Here is a 17,662-nt window from a genome sequence, read left to right as displayed (position 1 = left end):
ATTGGTTTCTAGCCATAAATAAGGGTCACGGAGTCTACAATGGTGATCCTAAAGAAGCTAAGTAAGAAGGTGAACCAAAGGAAAAACGCATAGTTATCCTCTTGGCTATGGGAAATAGACAAAATTGCCTGGGAGAAAATTTTTTATAGCTTTAATAAACACCTGATATAATGATTGATAATTAGAAAGGATTACTTTGGTTCACAGCTCTGGAAGTTTTGGTCTATGTTGCTGGATTGTGTGTTTTAGAAGCCTGTCATGAGGCAGTTCATTATGATGGAAGGACAGATGGAGTGAAACCATTCATCTTGAGACTAGGAAGCAAAGTAGAATGAGGAAAAGGTGATGGTTATGCTCCAGATGACCTGAAGACCCAAATCCATTGCCTGCCTCAGTAGGGTCCCATCAGACTCCAGTGGTGCCCCCTGAGAAACAAGTCTGTCACACATGAGCTTCTGGGAAACATTCTATATTGAAACAATTGGAACTTCCATCTTAATATTACAGAAACCAGTGTCTGTACATGCAACTCACATATGTACATGCAAATATATGTACACATACATACAAAGTTTAATTTTTCATATGTTGAATATATGAGAATATCTGAAGTAGTATGGTATAACTCAATTGTAGAGCCCTTATTTGTTGACAGAGGCTTCTACCCTGCCTAGTTTTGCAGCCACACAAAGGCTTACATTAATTATAAACTGGTTGGCCTATTAACTCAGGCTTTTCATTAACTAACTTGTACATCCTAAATTACCCCATAATTCTTGTCTGTGTTAGCTATGAGGCCTGGCAAATTTTATCAGTGAGTCATTCTCATCTTGCTTCCTCTTTGTTTGGGTGATGAGTGCAAACGGAAACTTTCCTCTTCTCAGAATTCTCCTGTTCTGGTCAACCTGCCTATATATCATGCCTGGTCACCCCACCAGGCAATTATATAATAATATAATTCTTGATTAGTTACTGGTCAATCCATGTTTTATTAAGGCAATACAAGTGACAAATCTTTATAGGGTAAAAGTTGATTGTGCCACAGGACTTATCAATTTTGCCAGATTTGATACCAAGCTCTACAAAGGAAAGAAAAGTAATCTAATGTTAAAAATAATTCATTCTCAAGGCTTCTTTTTATTATGTGAGCAAAATCTTTATGTGTTGTGTAACTTCCTATTTTTGTTTACTTCCAGGGATTTTAGAAACAGGAAACATGATTGGCCCTTTTATTGGACTTTTGTTCTCATCTTTCTGTGCAAACATCTATGTAGACTTTGGGTCTGTGAATACAGGTAAAATACATTTTATTGATATAGTATAGTCTCTGGAGTGTAAGAGACTGCTCCACGTTGCTATACTGCTGCCTCCTTTGATCCTTAGTTAGGCATATCATCACTGCTTACAGTCTGCAGACCTAAGAGGAGCAGAGGTAAGGATAAAATGTCACCTTCTAATCAAGAATCCACTATTCTTCAACCACATTGCAGCTGCACCTTTGGTATCAGAGGATTTACTCACATAGATTTTTCTCAATGAGGTAGTCATTGCAGATAATGAAAGATATATTTCTGTTATATTATAAGCACCAATTAAAAAGGTTTTACATAGCAGATTCATTAACTGCTAGCAAATATATTTCTGCAAGGGGCCTAGCCCCCAGGAGATCAGAGAAACTACCGGAAAGCTATACAGGAGGTGAACTATGGGACATATGCACAGACACCACTTTATATGAGGGCCAAAGCTTAGTTTTTTGTTTTTCTATCTGATGGTTGCTCTGACTCAGTTATATGTTTGTTAAGTTCTTTTACCCTATTATATTTTTTTTACTTACTCTTTCAGTTGTTCTCCAGCTGTATTACACGTTTCTTTATTCCCTAATGTTCTCTTTTCTGATGCTTTTCTTTCTATGTGTCCCTTTCTCCTATGTCTTATGTTTTTGTTATCAATTTATATCTCATAATAAAAAGGATATCCATGCAAGGAAAGATTAACTCACTAACCACATGTCACATATTTTCCAAAAACTAATTAAAATATTTACAAAAGAAGAAATTACATTAGTATCACAAGTTACATGTTTTTGTCAGAAGCCCACAACTAAACAATTTTCTTTGAATTAATTTTCGTATCAGAAAGAACATCTTCACCCCAAAGCAATGACATTTTTTTATTATGGAATAACATTTAAGCAAGTTAAGCATATTTCAGCTAGTTCCTTTTATACTGTCAGGCTCCTATTAGTGGTTTCAGTGTAATGAATTTCTATTTTTAACTATACTCTGAAGAAACTTTAAATGAGATATCAGCTAACCATCTATTTTTCTTTACACAATTGGGTCAATTTATTTCTTTTCATAACTTTGTGTTTTCAAGGTGCAATGGGGCCTATGATTAATTCTGTAACTTAATTACCAAGAAACCTAGGTCTAACTTTGGGTTCAGGGACATAATTATTTTCTTTAATCATCTGGTTTTACACAGGAAGAATTTGTTGTAGAGATTGGAGTGGCGGGCTGCGTTCCTGCCTGGCTCCCACACGCCTGGCTAGCTTATGCCCTGAAATAACAACACACAAATTGTATTCTTTTAAACATTGCTTGGCCCATTAGCTCTAGCCTCTTATGGGCTAATTCTCACATCTTGATTAACCCATTTCTAATAATCTGTGCAGCACCACGAGATGGTGGCTTACTAGGAAGGATCTTAACCTGCATCCATCTTCGAGAGGAGAGCTATAGAGTGTGCCTCACTTCCCTTCTTCCCAGCATTCTGTTCTATCTACTCCGCCAACCTAATTTTCTGTCCTATCAAAGGGCCAAGGCAGTTTCTTTATTAACCAATGAAAGTAACAGATAGATAGAAGATCCACCTACATCAATTCGTGGGTCTATAATTCATGAAGATTTCCTGCTCTTATTTTCCGTCTTCTTAAAATCTCTTATCTAACAAAAAGCAAGGTAACTCCTAGACTATATTTGCTCTTTTTTATGTCTTATTGGAGCAGAATTACTTAAATCATGTCCCTAATCATCTTTACTAATAGTCATAACTACCTGCATCTTTTATGCTAACTCAGAAAGTCAATCAAATCATTGATTCAACTAAGCACCATTACTCTTAGGAAAATTATCTTTATTATTATCTACAAATAAATTGACCAGTTAGGAGTGGGATTCTTTTTCAAGAAACAATCACAGTATACTAGTTACAGTGAAGTCTCTTTATATAAATTATACTGTGCCAAATACAGCAGAAATATGGCAGCAGCAATATAAGTGGCATTCTGGAAACAATACTTTAGGAGCTCTGCCTCTCTAGTATGTACCCAGGTAGCTTTGTCATACTCTGGGCTGTATTCCATAAGATTCATTTCTGTCTGCTCCTTCTATGACATGGCCTTTGGCAATATATCATCACGTATGTCTAGATCAATCTGGTTAATCTTCTTAATGAATACACAAAACAAAAATAATTGCATATCATATGATGTTTTATTACCTTAATTTTCGTACATGTGTATATCTGTGCACTATGTGTATGTGTGCCTACTGAGTTTGAAACAGGGTTTCGGATGTTGTAAAATCAGAGTTACAGACTATAACAAGTTTCTATGAGTGTGCTGGGAATAGAACCCAGGGCCTCTTTTAGTCACTGAACTGTCTCTCTACTCCCCTTTCTCATTCAATGTGATGCTTTGATATATAAACACATCTGGTTAAAACTGGTTTTTATGTCTAAAATCATTTTATGTCACTTTGAAATAAAGTTTTAATTACTACACTTTATAGAAATTCAGAACCTTTTTTTCTTAAATAATATTATCTCCACCCAATTGATCAAACTCAGACAGTTTTTCTACAGGTTTGAATTTTCCCAAAGTGGTGGAAGATATTTGTAATCATAGCATTTAGGAGTAGAGGCAGGCTTAGCAGGAAATAACCCAGCAAGAATAAATGTGAATAATTTACGAACAATACACAAATGTTGTGTTAGATGGGATTATGATCCTTAACAATTTTCTACAATTTACACCGGAAAGAATGAATCAAACTAACAAAATATCTGTGTTTCTCCACAGATGACTTGACCATAACTCCCACTGATACGCGCTGGGTCGGTGCTTGGTGGCTCGGCTTTTTGATCTTCGCAGGAGTCAATGTTCTGATCAGCATTCCCTTTTTCTTTTTTCCCAAAACACTCCCAAAGGAAGAACTAGAAGATAATGCAGATGTGACTAACAGCAACAAAGAAGAGAAACACCAAGGAAAAGCCAAAAAGGAAAAACGTGGAATCACTAAAGGCAAACAGACAAACCTTAACCCCTGTATTTGGTTTAGATGGGTCTGCAGGTAGTGGAGCATGTGTCTGCTGTGCTGAGTTAAGATGATTTGTCTCTAGGGTCCCTACTTAGATGTGTTAAACTTCTTCCCAAGTTATTGCGTGGAAACAACTCACATAATTTGTAAACAGCACATCTTAGATTAGACTTAATTGAAAATTCATCAATCTGTACACTCAATGAACAAATATATTTTCCCACCTGTTTTGAAAAGTCTGTTTTATAGAAAATATTGTTCCAAGTTAAAATAAAATAACCAGAAATTCAAGTTAAATACAATGGGAGAGAATTACCTGTACTGAGGTAACTGCATAGATTGATAAGAAAAATGTCAGTTTAGCTGTAAGCATGCTTGAAGTTAATTTTGGAGGAGAATTCCTGAGAGGTGTAATAATCTTCTGTATTTGAAGGTGTGTGATAGTTTACATAAGAACTGTTCCCTAAGGAGCAGACTGCTGTAAAACAAACAGAAATGTTATTAACCTCTGGTGCAGAGCAGTGGTGCATCTGTGAGAAGCTGAGTGGTCAAGACTGCCCATCCCTTTATGTATGTATGTATGCATGTATGTATGTATGTATGTATGTATGTATGTTTGTTTGTATGTATGTATGAATCAATCTTTTTAAATTTACATACCAATCCCAGTTCCCAATGCCTCCTCTCCTCCACCCCGACCTCCTTTCTACTCTGCCCCCATTCATACCTCAGAGAGGGTGAGGCTCCCTATGCAGAATCAATAAAGGTGATCACTTTGAGGCAGAAAAAGGCCTTTCATCCTATATCTAGGCCATCCAAGGTATCCCTCCATAAAGAATAGGTTCCAAAAATTCAGTGCAAGCACTAGGAATAAATCCTGGTCCCACTACCAGTGGCCTCACAGACTGCCCAACCCACACAATTGTTACCCACATTCAGAGGGCTTACTTTGCTGCTACACAGGTTCTTCCACTGCCAGTCCAGAGTCAGTGAGTTTCCACTAGCTCAGCTGAGCTGTTTCAGGTCCTGATCTCTTTGCTCATGTTATAGCTCATTTCTCTATTCAACTGGACTCTCGGAGCTCAGCCCAGTAATTCACTGTGGATCTTTGCATTTGCTTCCATCAGTTGATGGGTGAGGGTTCTATGATGACAATTAAGGTAGTCATCAAGCTAATTACAGGGAAAGCCAGTTCAGGCACCTCTCCACTATTGCTTAGGGTCTAAGCTGAGGTCAACCATATGAATTCCTGGGAATTTCACTACTGCTAGGTTTCTTGCTAGTGGCTCCATCAATCAAGACATCTCCTTGCTTTACCTCTCTTTCTTGACTATTCTGTTCCCTCATGTTCTCCTCTTCCTCTTCATCCTTCTATCTCCCCATCCACTTTCATTTCTCTTCCTTTCCATCCTTCCTTCAACTCAACCATCCCCTTCCTGTATGTTCTCATCCCTCATCTGCTCTCCTCTACTGCCCCCTTCCAGTTTACTCAGGAGATCTCATCTATGTACACCGGAGATCCTGTCTATTTTCCCTTCCTAGGGGGTTTCATGTTTCTTTCTCTTAGGGTTCTTCTCGTTACCTAGTTTCTCTGGGGTAGTGGACTACAAATTCAGTTTCCTTTTCTCTACATCTAATATCCACTAATGGGTGAGAACATACCATGTTTGTCTTTTGGGGTCTGAATTACCTGAGTGAGGTAACCAGTTTTGACTTTTTTCTTAGTTTAATCCATTTGCCTGAAAATTTCAAGATGATATTGTTTTATATTGCTTTTTATTGCTGAGTAGTACTCCATTTGTAAATGTAACAAATTTTCTTTATCCATTCTTTGTTGGAGGTACATCTGGGTTGTTTCCAGTTTCTGCCTTATTAGGAATAATGCTGCTGTGAACACAGTTGAACAAATGTCCTTGTGGTATGAGTGTGAATCCTTTGTGTATACGCCCAAGAGTAGTATGAGTGGGTCTTGACTTAGATTGATTACCAATTTTCGGAGAAACTGCCATAATGATTTCCAAAGTAGTTGTATAAGTTTGCATTCACAGGAGCAATGGAAAAGTGTTCCCCTTACTCCATTTTCTCTCCAGCATTAGCTATCATCAGTGTTTATGATCTTAGTCCCTTTGACTTGTATAAGGTGGTATTACAAGAGAAGTTTTGGTTTGTATTTTCCTGATGGCTAAAGATGTTGAGTAATTCCTTGATGAAGATCTTTTCCTATTCTGTAGGCTGCTGTTTTGTCTTTTTGATTGTGTCTTTTGCCTTTGAGAAACTTCTGTTTCAGGAGGTCTCACTTATTAATTGTTGCTCTCAGTGTCTGCACTACTAATCTTGTATTAGGAAGTGGTCTCCTGTGCTCATGAGCTACTTCCTTGTTTCTATTATGTGAGGTTCAGTGGGGCTGGATTTATGTTGCGGCCTTTGATCCATTTAGACTTGAGTTTTGTTCATTGGGTAGATATGGATTTATTTGCATCCTAAATGTCAACCCCCAGTTATGCCAGCATCATATGTTGAAGATGATTTCTTTTTTCCATTGTTTAAATTAGGTTTTTTGTTCAAAAGTCCCCTTAGCACTGCTTTTATAGTGTCCTATGGGTTTGGGTATGTTGTGGATTCATTTTTGTTGAATTCTAAGAAGTCTTTAATTTCTTTCTTTCTTTCTTTGTTACTTAGGGTTGATTTAGTTGAGCATTGTTCAATTTCAATGAATCTGTAGGGTTTCTGCAATTAATGTTGTTTTTAATTCTGACTTTAAGCCATAGTGATCTGATAAGATATAGGAGGTTATTCCAATTATTTTATATCTGTTGAGGTTTGCTTTGTTTCTGACCATGTGGTCAATTTTAGAGAAGGCTCCATAAGGTATTGAAAAGAAAGTATATTCTTTTGTGTTTGGGTTAAATGTTCTGTAGATGTCTGTTAGATCTATTTGTATAATGGGATCTATTAGTTCTCTTATGATCTGTTAAGTTTCCATCTGGCAGACATGTCCATTGGTGAGAGTGGAGTGGTGAAGTCCTCTACTATTATTAGTGTGTGGAGTTTGATGTGCAATTTAAGCTTTAGTAATTTTTTTTTTACATATGTGGGTGCTCTTGTAATTGGTGCATAGTTGAGATTTCATCTTGATGGATTTCCTGTGATGAATATCAAGTATCTTTGGTATCTCTTTTGATTGCTTTTAGTTACAAGTCTATTTTTTAGATATTAGGATAGCTACACCAGCTTGTTTCTTAGGTCCATTTCATTAGAAATTCTTTCCCAACTCTTACTCTAACTTAATACCTGTTTTTGAAGTTGAGGTGTGTTTCTTGTATGCAGAAGAAGGATGGGTCCTGTTTTCTATTCATTCTGTTAGCCTATGTCTTTTTATGTGTGAATAGAGTCCATTGATATTAAGAGATATTAATGAACAGCGATTGTTAATTTTTGTTACTTTTCAGTGGTAGTATTTGTGTGTTTCCTTTCTTAGGGATTTTCTGGTGTGAGGAGGTAATTTGTTCCCGTGTTTTTGTGGGTAAAAATAATTTCCTTTTGTTGAAGTTTTTCTTATAGTATTTTCCGTAAGGCTGGATTTGTGGATTGGTGTTGTTTAAATCTGCTTTTGTCATAGAATATCTTTTTTCTTCCATCAACGGTGATTGAAAGCTTTGCCAAGAATGAGAGCCTGGGCTTGAATACATGGTTTTATAGTGTCTTCAGCATATCTGTCCAGGTTATACTGGCTTTCATAGTTTCCATTAAGAATTGTGTTTAATTTTGATAGGTCTGCTTTTATATGTTACTTGGCCTTTTCCCTTGCAGCTCTTAATATTCTTTCTTTTTCTGTTTTCCTTATTGCCTCAGTTTCATTATTCGAGTCTTGAACTCTTCACTATACCTATTTTAATTGTTTTTTCTTGATTTTCTTTATGAGATTTATTGATTTCTTCCAACAAAATTGGAATTCCAATTTTGTGGGAAGAAATCAATATATTTAAGGGATTTTTTCATTTCCACTTTAAGAGTCTCTATCATCTTCATAAGTTATATTTTTCTGTGTTAGGATGCTAAGTTTTGTTGCTGCCATATTGCTGTTTAGGTTTTTGAATGTATTCTTTCATTGGTGCCTATCCAAGTCTTCCTGAAATTGATTAAGGCAGTAACTTTGTAACTTGGTCCAATCCTTGTAGGTGGTATCTGTGTCTCTGGGATCCTGTCTTGGACTGGTTGTTGTAATTGTTTTCTGTGTCAAGAATTTGCTCATGATCTGCTTTGTGCAGTCCATGTCTGTGTCTCAGGGAGTCACTGAGGTCATGGCTACTAACTTTTAAAAACTCCTTAAGTGTTAATATAGAACTTTAGCCCAGAGGGGTAATGATTTATCAAATGCATTTCTGCAACACTACAGAATCTGTGAGAAGATTTCAGTTTACCAGACTCAAAATGCAAGACTGGGTTATCTTGATGGTATTGATATTCTCTTATTTCAGATTTCTTGCCATTCATGAAGAGCCTCTTCTGCAACCCAATTTATATGCTTTTTGTCCTTGTAACTGTGCTTCAGGTCAGTTCATTTAGCATAACATTTGTCTTCACGCCTAAATACCTGGAACAACAATTTGGAAAATCAACTGCAGAGATAGTATTTCTCATGGGTATGTAATTTCATTATTTCTTTATTTGAACTCTCCCTTTCCTCAAGAACATAATAAAAAGTGTCTCCAAAGACATGCCAAACAACATGACTCAGAAACAAGGAAATTGATGTCTGTTCGCAATTTTGTAAATTTCTTCTTTATAGTCTCCAGGAAAATAAATTGGTAGGTGGGAAAGTGAAACTAAGAATGAGGAAAAGAAGAAGAGTGGAGTCAGAGGAGTCACCAGTAGAAGCTGAGGGAGCAGGAGACTAATGTGCCATGCTAATAAAGATGGGATTCTATATTTTACTCCCAGAGTTTACTTCTGAGTACTCATAGCTCACTTTGAATTTTTCCTGAGTTCTAATATATAGATGGAAGTTTCAGCCCTTCCAGAAACTCCCAAGTAAACACAACAAGGCTTATATTAATTACAAATCCTCAGTCAATAGCTCAGGTTTATTGCTAACCAGCTCAAACATTTTAAATTAACACGTAATCCTTATTACATTCTGCCAGATAGTGGCATCTTTATTAGCATGAGGTTTCCATGATAAATATTATTCCTGAAAGAATGCACAGATTCTTGTTTTCTGTGGGAACAAAAGCAAATACTCTTCTCCAAAACATTTTTTATTTTTATTTGAAAAGTACATTTTTATTTCATTCTTAAATTTAAGATGACCCTAAAGTTAAAATTTTCAGACCTGTTAACAATTCCATGTCCCCTAGCAACTGTCTTTTGCTCATTGGAATTCAAAATTTTCAAAATCAATAAAATAACATTCCTTATTTAGACTCCTTATGTATTCCCCATATCTGCACGGTTTATTATTATTTGTTATTATTGTACTTCTCTCTTTAAAGACTTTATTATTTTAAACTATTCTTTCTCAGTTCAGTTTTTCTTAAGTTTATATATATTTTTAAACACCATAGCACATTTAGACATTATTTTTCATTCTGGTTCTCTTTTTATTGTGTATCTCTATCCTTTTCTGACCAAACAAGTCAAACTTTAAACTGCTAAGTGGCTTTTCACTGGCAGGACTCATGGCTGAATATACCTGCTTGATTCCCTGAGACCCTTGTCTCATGGCTGAGGTCTGTTTATCACCAGCTCTGGAAGCTATGCCACCCACCATAACTATGGGAAGTTTCTCGGTTTACATAGCCACCAAGTAACTCTCATCCACCATTCATATACACCACTTAAGTGTTTAGTAGCAGCATCTTTCAAGAGACATGGCCATTTTTTGCGATGCCAAGAAGCTGTCTCCTAAAGTAGTTGTATCTCTGCTTACTGCCAGCAAGCAGAACATACCAGAGTAAAGGCAATTATCAATAAGTTGTTCCTGACTACATTTTTGTGGTCTTAAATAAACTCAGTGAAACTTATATTAAATCTAAATGCTCAGTCAATAGCTCAGGCTTATTATTGCCTTATAAATTAACCCATATTCTTTATTTATGCTTTGACAAAGGAGGGTAACTTTATTAGCATGGCACATTCATTTCTTGCTCCCTCAGAATATGCAGGCTATTCTTCCCACTCTACCCTTCTTCCCTTCATTCCTAATTTGGTTTTCCTGTCTATTTCTATCCTGTTCATCTACTGGTCAGTCGGAATTTTTATTAGACCAATGAGAGTAATACATATTCACTGGGCATTATTCAAATTATGTTTAGTCTTTAAAATTTTCAATCATAATCTGTCAGGATCTACATTATGTAGAAATCTCTAAAAGTTCAAATCCCAATGCTTACCCTCAGATGAATAAAATTAAATGTAATGGTATGGAGTTGAAAAGGAAGGATAAATTCATCTGAGATTGGAGCTGATGTTACATGAATGCAACCTAAACAGGATTTTATTGTCCTTTTCTTACATTTCTTTGTTTTTTAAGCAGTGGAATTAGAGTCAGGAAGAAAGATTTCTGGGCAACATAAGTAGTACACAGAATGTTCTATATGTGATAAGCATGGGTTCAGTGGTGGCATTCAAAATTACAGAGTTGAAAGAAGTACCTAAAATACATAAATGTGTGTATGTGTCTCTGTGTGAGAGGGTTACAATGTGTTTATAACTTGTTTTAAATAATTGAGGAAATGCCAATTGTTTTTAAAGTGATATTATGGGGGATTTGAAGTATGTGAATGAGTAGGAGTTAGGATGACTTTATATTAGAGTTAAGTAATTTCCTAAGTAAGATATTTTTAAAAATTGATATCATTTATTTTTCTGCTGTGTTTTATAAATACTATTCTATTTTCATTTATAGGTATTTATAACTTACCTCCAATAGTTTTTGGATATTTAATTGGCGGTTTTGTTATGAAAAAGTTCAAGTTTACTGTCAAGAAAGCTGCATACATAGCTTTCTGCTTATCGCTGATTGAGTGGCTTTTATTTTTCTTAAACTTTCTGTGGACCTGTGATAATGTCCCAGTTGCTGGCTTAACTACATCTTATGATCATGAACGGTATGTTATTTCCTAAGTAAGATCATAATATTTTCACTAATGTTGATCGATTTTTCTTCAAGTACTGTATATGACCAGGCCATTTTATTACAACATAAAGACAATCATCCATAGTTATCCTCTATTTTTCTTCAATTCTTCAAAAGTATACAACTGCGAGCTTACTAAAGAGGCCTAGGAAATATCAATGAGTAAATTTATAATTCTGTGTACATATGAGTGGTTGCCATAATGATATCCTAGTCTGCTTTAAAGTATAATGAAGAAAATAACCTAGATCTTTGTAACCTAAATTATCCATGTATTTTATGCTCCAGATTGTTTTAAAAGTTGACTATATAACAACAGATAGCTTTAAAACTCAACTATACAGACCAAGAAACCTTCATAGATATCTACAATGGGCATAAATTCAGCCTAATGTATTGAGTCTAATACATGGTAAGTCAACACATGTACATATTTATTTATGACACCACCAATTACGTCTCATATACTTTGTAGTCTTTGACTTTGTATTTTTTATTACTTTATTTCCACGCACTCTCCTCCTCCCACTTCCCTCACCTCCCCCAACCCCCCCCCCCTCCAGTCCAAGGAGCAGTCAGGGTTCCCTACACTATGGAAAGTCCAAGGTCCTACCCACTCCTGCCAGGTCCAGGAAGGTGAGCATCCAAACAGATTAGGCTACCACAAAGCCCATTCATGCAGTAGAATCAAGACCCAGCGACATTGACCTTGGCTTCTCAGTCAGCCTCCACCATCACATACATTCAAAGAGTCCGGGTTTATCACATGCTCCATCAGTTCCAGTCCAACTGGCCTTGGTGCTCTCCCATTAGATCCGTCCCACTGTCTCAGGGGGTGGACACACCCCTCGTGGTCGTTACTTCCTTGCTCATGTTGTCCCTCCTTCTGCTCCTCATTTGGACCTTGGGAGCTCAGTCCAGTGCTCCAATGTGGGTCTCTGTCTCTATCTCCATCCATTGCCAGATGAAGGTTCTATGGTGATATGCAAGATATTCATCAGTGTGGCTACAGGATAAGGCAAGTTCAGGCACCCTCTCTTCTGCTGACCAAGGAACAAGCTGGGGACATCTCCTTGGACATCTGGGAACCCCTCCAGAGTCAAGTCTCTGGGCAACCCTAAAATGTCTCCCTTAATTAAGATATCTACTTCCCTGCTCCCACATCTCTCCCTCCTCCATTCCCTCAAGCTCTCCCCATCCTTCCCTGCTCCCTTATTTCTCCCCATTTCCCCTCATCCCCGCCCCACTCCCACCTCCACGCTCCCAACCCCTGGTCGGCAATCTTGTACACTTCCAATATCCAGGAGGATAACTTTATGTTTTTCTTTGGGCCCACCTTATTTAGCTTCTCTATGATCACAAATTTTGGGCTCAATATCTTTTGTTTATGGCTAGAATCCACTTATGTGTGAGGACATACCATATTCATCTTTCTGGGTCTGAGTTACCTCACTAAGGATAGTTTTCTATTTCCATCCATTTGCATGCAAAATTCAAGATGTCGTTTTTTACTGCTGAGTAGAACTCTAAAGTGTATATGTGCCACACCTTCTTTATCCATTCTTCTATTAAGGGGCACCTAAGTTGTTTCCAGCTTCTGGCTATTACAAATAATGCTGCTATCAACATAGTTGAACAAATGCTTTTGTAGTATGATTGGGCATCTCTTGGTTATATTCCCAAGAGTGGAATTGCTGGGTCCTGAGGTAGGTTGACTCCCAGTTTTCTGAGAAACCGCCACACTGATTTCCAAAGTGGTTGCACAAGTTTGCATTCGCATCAGTAATGGATGAGTGTTCCCCTTACTCCACATCCTCTCCAACATAGGCTCTCATTGGTGTTTATTATTTTAGCTCTTCTGACAGGCGTAAGATGGTATCTCCGAGTTGTTTTGATTTGCATTTCCCTGATGGCTAAGGAGGTTGAGCATGACCTTAAGTGTCTTTTGGCCATTTGAACTTCTTCTGTTGAGAATTATCTGTTCAGTTCAGTACCCCATTTTTTAATTGGGTAAATTAGAGTTTTAATGTCTTTTTTCTTGAGTTCTTTATATATTTTGGAGATCAGACCTTTGTCTGATGTGGGGTTGGTGAAGATCTTCTCCCAATCAGTAGGGTGCCTTTTTGTCTTAATGACAATGTCCTTTGCTTTAAGAAGGCTTCTCAGTTTCAGGAGGTCCCATTTATTCATTGTTGCTCTTATTGTCTGTCCTACTGGGGTTCTATGTAGGAAATGATCTCCTGTATCCATGTGTTGTAGACTACTTCCCACTTTCTCTTCTATCAGATTCAGTGTGGTCAGATTAATATTGAGGTCTTTAATCCATTTGGACTTGAGTTTTGTGCATGGTGATAGATATGGAACTATTTTCATTCTTCTACAGGTTGACATCCAGTTATGCGAGCACCATTTGTTAAAGATGCTTTATTTTTTCCATCATATAATTTAAGCTCCTTTGTCGAAAATTAGGTGTTCATAGGTTTGTGAATTAATATCTGGGTCTTCAATTTTATTCCATTGGTCGATTTCTCTGTTTTTAAGCCAATACCAAGCTGTTTTCAATACTGTAGCTCTGTAATAGAGTTTGAAATCACGGATGGTAATGCCTCCAGAAGTTCCTGTATTGTATAAGATTGTTTTGGATATCCTGGGTTTTATGTTTTTCCAAATAAAGTTGATTATTGTCCTCTCAAGATCTGTGAAGAATTTTGATGGGACCTTGATGGGGATTACATTGAATCTATAGATTGCTTTTGGTAGAATTGCCATTTTTACTATGTTGATCTTCCCAATCCAAGAGCAAGAGAGATCCTTCCATTTTCTAATATCCTCTTTAATTTCTTTCTTCAAAGTCTTAAAGTTCTAATCAAATAGACCTTTCACTTACTTGGTTAGAGTTATCCCAAGATATTTTATGCTGTTTGTGGCTATCGTGAAAGGTGATGCTTCTCTGATTTCCCTCTCTGCTTCTTTATCCTTTGTGTATAGGAGGGCAACTGATTTTTTGTAGTTGATCTTGTATCCTGCCATGTTACTAAAGGTGTTTATCAGCTGTAGAAGTTCTTTGGTGTAGTTTTTGGGGTTGTTTATGTACACTATCATATCATCTGCAAATAACGAAAGTTTGACTTCTTCCTTTCCAATTCGAATCCCCCTGACCTCCTTATGTTGTCATATTGCTATTGCTAAAACTTCAAGCACTATATTGAAGCGGTGTGGAGAGAGTGGACAGCCTTGTCTTATTCCTGATTTTGGTGGAATGGCTTTGAGTTTCTCTCCATTTAATTTTATGTTAGCTGTTTGCTTGCTGTATCTTGCTTTTATTATATTTAGGAATGAACCTTGTATTTATCATCTCTCCAAGACCTTTATCATAAAGGGATGTTGAATTGTGTCAAATGCTTTTTCAGCATCTAATGAAATGATCATATTTTTTTCCTTTAGTTTATTTATATGATGGTTTACATTGATAGATTTTCATATGTTGAACCAGCCCTGCCTCACTGGGATGAAGCTTACTTGATCATAATGTGTAATTTTTGGATGTGTTCTTGGATTTGGTTTGCCAGTATTTTATTGAGAATTTTTGAATCGATATTCATGAATGAGATTGGTCTGTAATTCTCTTTCTTGGTTAAATCTTTGTGTGGTTTTGGAATCAGTGTGACTGTGGCTTCATAAAAGGAGTTTGGCAATGACTCTTCTGTTTCTATTATGTGAAACACATTAAGGGGTACAGGTATTAGCTCCTCTTGGAAGTTCTGGTAGAATTCTGCATTGAAACCATCTGGTCCATGGCTTTTTTGGTAGGGAGGTTTCTGATGACAGCTTATAATTCCTCATGACTTACAGGTCTATTTAAACTGTTCACCTGGTCTTGATTTAATTTTGCTATATGGTACTTATCTAAAAACGTGTCCATTTCTTTCACATTTTCCAATTTTGTGGCATATAGGCTTTTGTAGTAAGATCTAATGATTATCTGAATGTCCTCTGTGTCTGTGGTTATGTCCCCCTTTTTATTTCTGATCTTGTTAATTTGCGTGTTCTCTCTCTGCCATTTGATTAGTTGGATAAAGCTTTGTCAATATTGTTGATTTTATCCAGGAACCAGATTTTTGTTTCATTGATTCTTTGGATTGTTTTCTGTGTTTCTATTTTGTTGATTTCAGCCCTCAGTTTGATTATTTCCAGTCTTCTACTCCTCCTAGGTAAATCTCCTGGATTGTTTTCTGTGTTTCTTTTTGTTGATTGCAGCCCTGTGTTTGATTATTTCCAGTCTTCTATTCCTCCTGGGTAAATCTGCTTTCTTTTTCTAGAATTTTCAGATGTGCTGTTAAGTCTCTAAGGTGTGCTTTCTCTGTTTTCTTTATGTGGGCACTTAGTCCTATGAACTTTCCTCTTAGCACTGCTTTCATAGTGTCCCATGGGTTTGGGAATGTTGTGACTTTATTTTCATTGAATTCAAGGAAGACTCCAATTTCTTTTTTTTTATTTCTTCCTTGACCCAGGGGTGATTCAGTAGTTGACTGTTCAGTTTCCATGAGTTTGTAGGCTTTCTGGGGTTAGAATTGTTGTTTACTTCTAACTTTATTCCATGGTGATCTGATAGTACACAGGTGATTACTATAATTTTTTTTTTGTATATATGAATGCTTGCTTTGCTGCCAATTATGTGATCAATTTTTGAGATGGTTCCATGAGATGCTGAGAAGAAGGTATATTCTTTTCTGTTTGGGTGGAATGTTCTCTCTCTATATTTGTTAACTCAATTTGGTTCATTACATATGATAGTTCTCTTATTTCTCTGTGAAGTTTCTGTCTAGTTGATCTGTCCATTGGTGAAAGCGGAGTATTGAAACCTCCTATTATTGGAGTTTGGGGTTTGATGTATGCTTTCAGTTCTAGTGAAGTTTCTTTTAGATATGTGGGTGCTTTTATATTAAAGACATAGCTATTCATTATTGAGACTTTCTCCTGATGAATTGTTCCTGTTATGAATATAAAGTGTCCATCTCTTCTGATTGATATTAGTTTGAAATCAATATTGATAGGTATGAGTATAGCCACACCCACTTGTTTCTTTTTACCATTTGATTGGAAAAACTTTTTCCCAACCCTATACTCTGAGTAGATGTCTGTCTTTGAGTTTGAAGTGTGTTTCTTGTAAACAGCAGTATGTTGGATCCTGATTTCATATCCATTCTCTTAACCTGTGTTTTTTATAGGTGAATTGAGTCCATTGATATTAAGAGATATTAATGACCAGTGGTTGTTAACTCTGGTTATTTTTCTGGTGGTAGAGTTTGTATGTTTCCCTTCTTTGAGTTGTGCTGGTAGAGGTTGTCAGATGCTTGTGTTATTATGGGAGTTGTTGGCTTCCTAGGTTTGTGATTTTCCTTCTAGTATTTTCTGTAAGGCTGGGTTTGTGGCAACGTATTGTTTAAATCTCTTTTTGTCCTTGAATATCTTGTTTTCTCCATTGATGGTGAATGCAAGCTTTGCAGGGTATAGTAGTCTGGACTTGCATCCATGGTTTCTTAGTGTCTGCAGCACATCTATCTGAGAATTTCTAGCTTTCATGGTTTCCATTGAGAAGCCAGGTATAATTCTGATAGGTTTCCCTTTATATGTTACTTGACCTTTTTCCTTTGCAGCTCTCAATATTTGTTCTTTATTCTATATGTTTTGTGTTTTGATTATTATATGGTGAGGTGATGCTTTTTTTTATCCAGTCTATTTGGTGTTCTATTAGCTTCTTGCACCTTCATAGGAATATCCTTTTTTAGGTTGGGAAAGTTTTTTTCTATAATTTTTTTAATATATTTTCTGTGCCTTTGAGCTGTAATTCTTCTCCTTCTTCTACCCCTATTATTCTTAGGTTTGGTCTTTTCACTGCGTCCCAGATTTCCTGGATGTTTTGTGTTAAGGATTCACTGGATTTGTTTTGCTCTTTAATCAGTGAGTTTGTTTCCTCTATAGTATCGCCATTGTCTGAGATTCTTTCTTCTATCTCTTGTATTCTGTTGGTAATACTTGTCTCTGTAGTTCCTGTTCATTTACCCAGATTTTCCACGCCCAGCCTTCCCTCGGTTTGTGTTTTCTTCATTACCTCCATTTTATTTCTCAAGTCTTTTTTTTTTCACTAAGTATTTTTTTTATTTTATTTTTTTAATTTATTTATTTATTGAGGATTTCTGCC

General features: G+C 36.5%; 1 protein-coding gene across 2 annotated transcripts in view; it reads left to right on the top strand.

Moving 5' to 3' along the window:
- LOC101993851 (solute carrier organic anion transporter family member 1A5-like) overlaps window positions 1-17,662 on the top strand; it is an 86,729-nt gene that overhangs the window by 47,698 nt on the left and 21,369 nt on the right. For both annotated transcript variants that reach the window (XM_013352800.1, XM_013352801.1), the window contains exons 8-11: window positions 1,197-1,295; window positions 4,085-4,306; window positions 8,801-8,965; window positions 11,230-11,431. In XM_013352800.1, coding sequence (XP_013208254.1) covers window positions 1,197-1,295; window positions 4,085-4,306; window positions 8,801-8,965; window positions 11,230-11,431 — 688 coding nt within the window. The remainder of the gene's footprint in view (window positions 1-1,196; window positions 1,296-4,084; window positions 4,307-8,800; window positions 8,966-11,229; window positions 11,432-17,662) is intronic.

This window comes from Microtus ochrogaster (assembly GCF_000317375.1).
Source record: "Microtus ochrogaster isolate Prairie Vole_2 chromosome 14 unlocalized genomic scaffold, MicOch1.0 chr14_random_2, whole genome shotgun sequence".
NCBI lineage: Eukaryota > Metazoa > Chordata > Mammalia > Rodentia > Cricetidae > Microtus > Microtus ochrogaster.
Note: the sequence above shows the minus strand (reverse complement) of the source record. Positions and strands in the feature narration are given on the sequence as shown.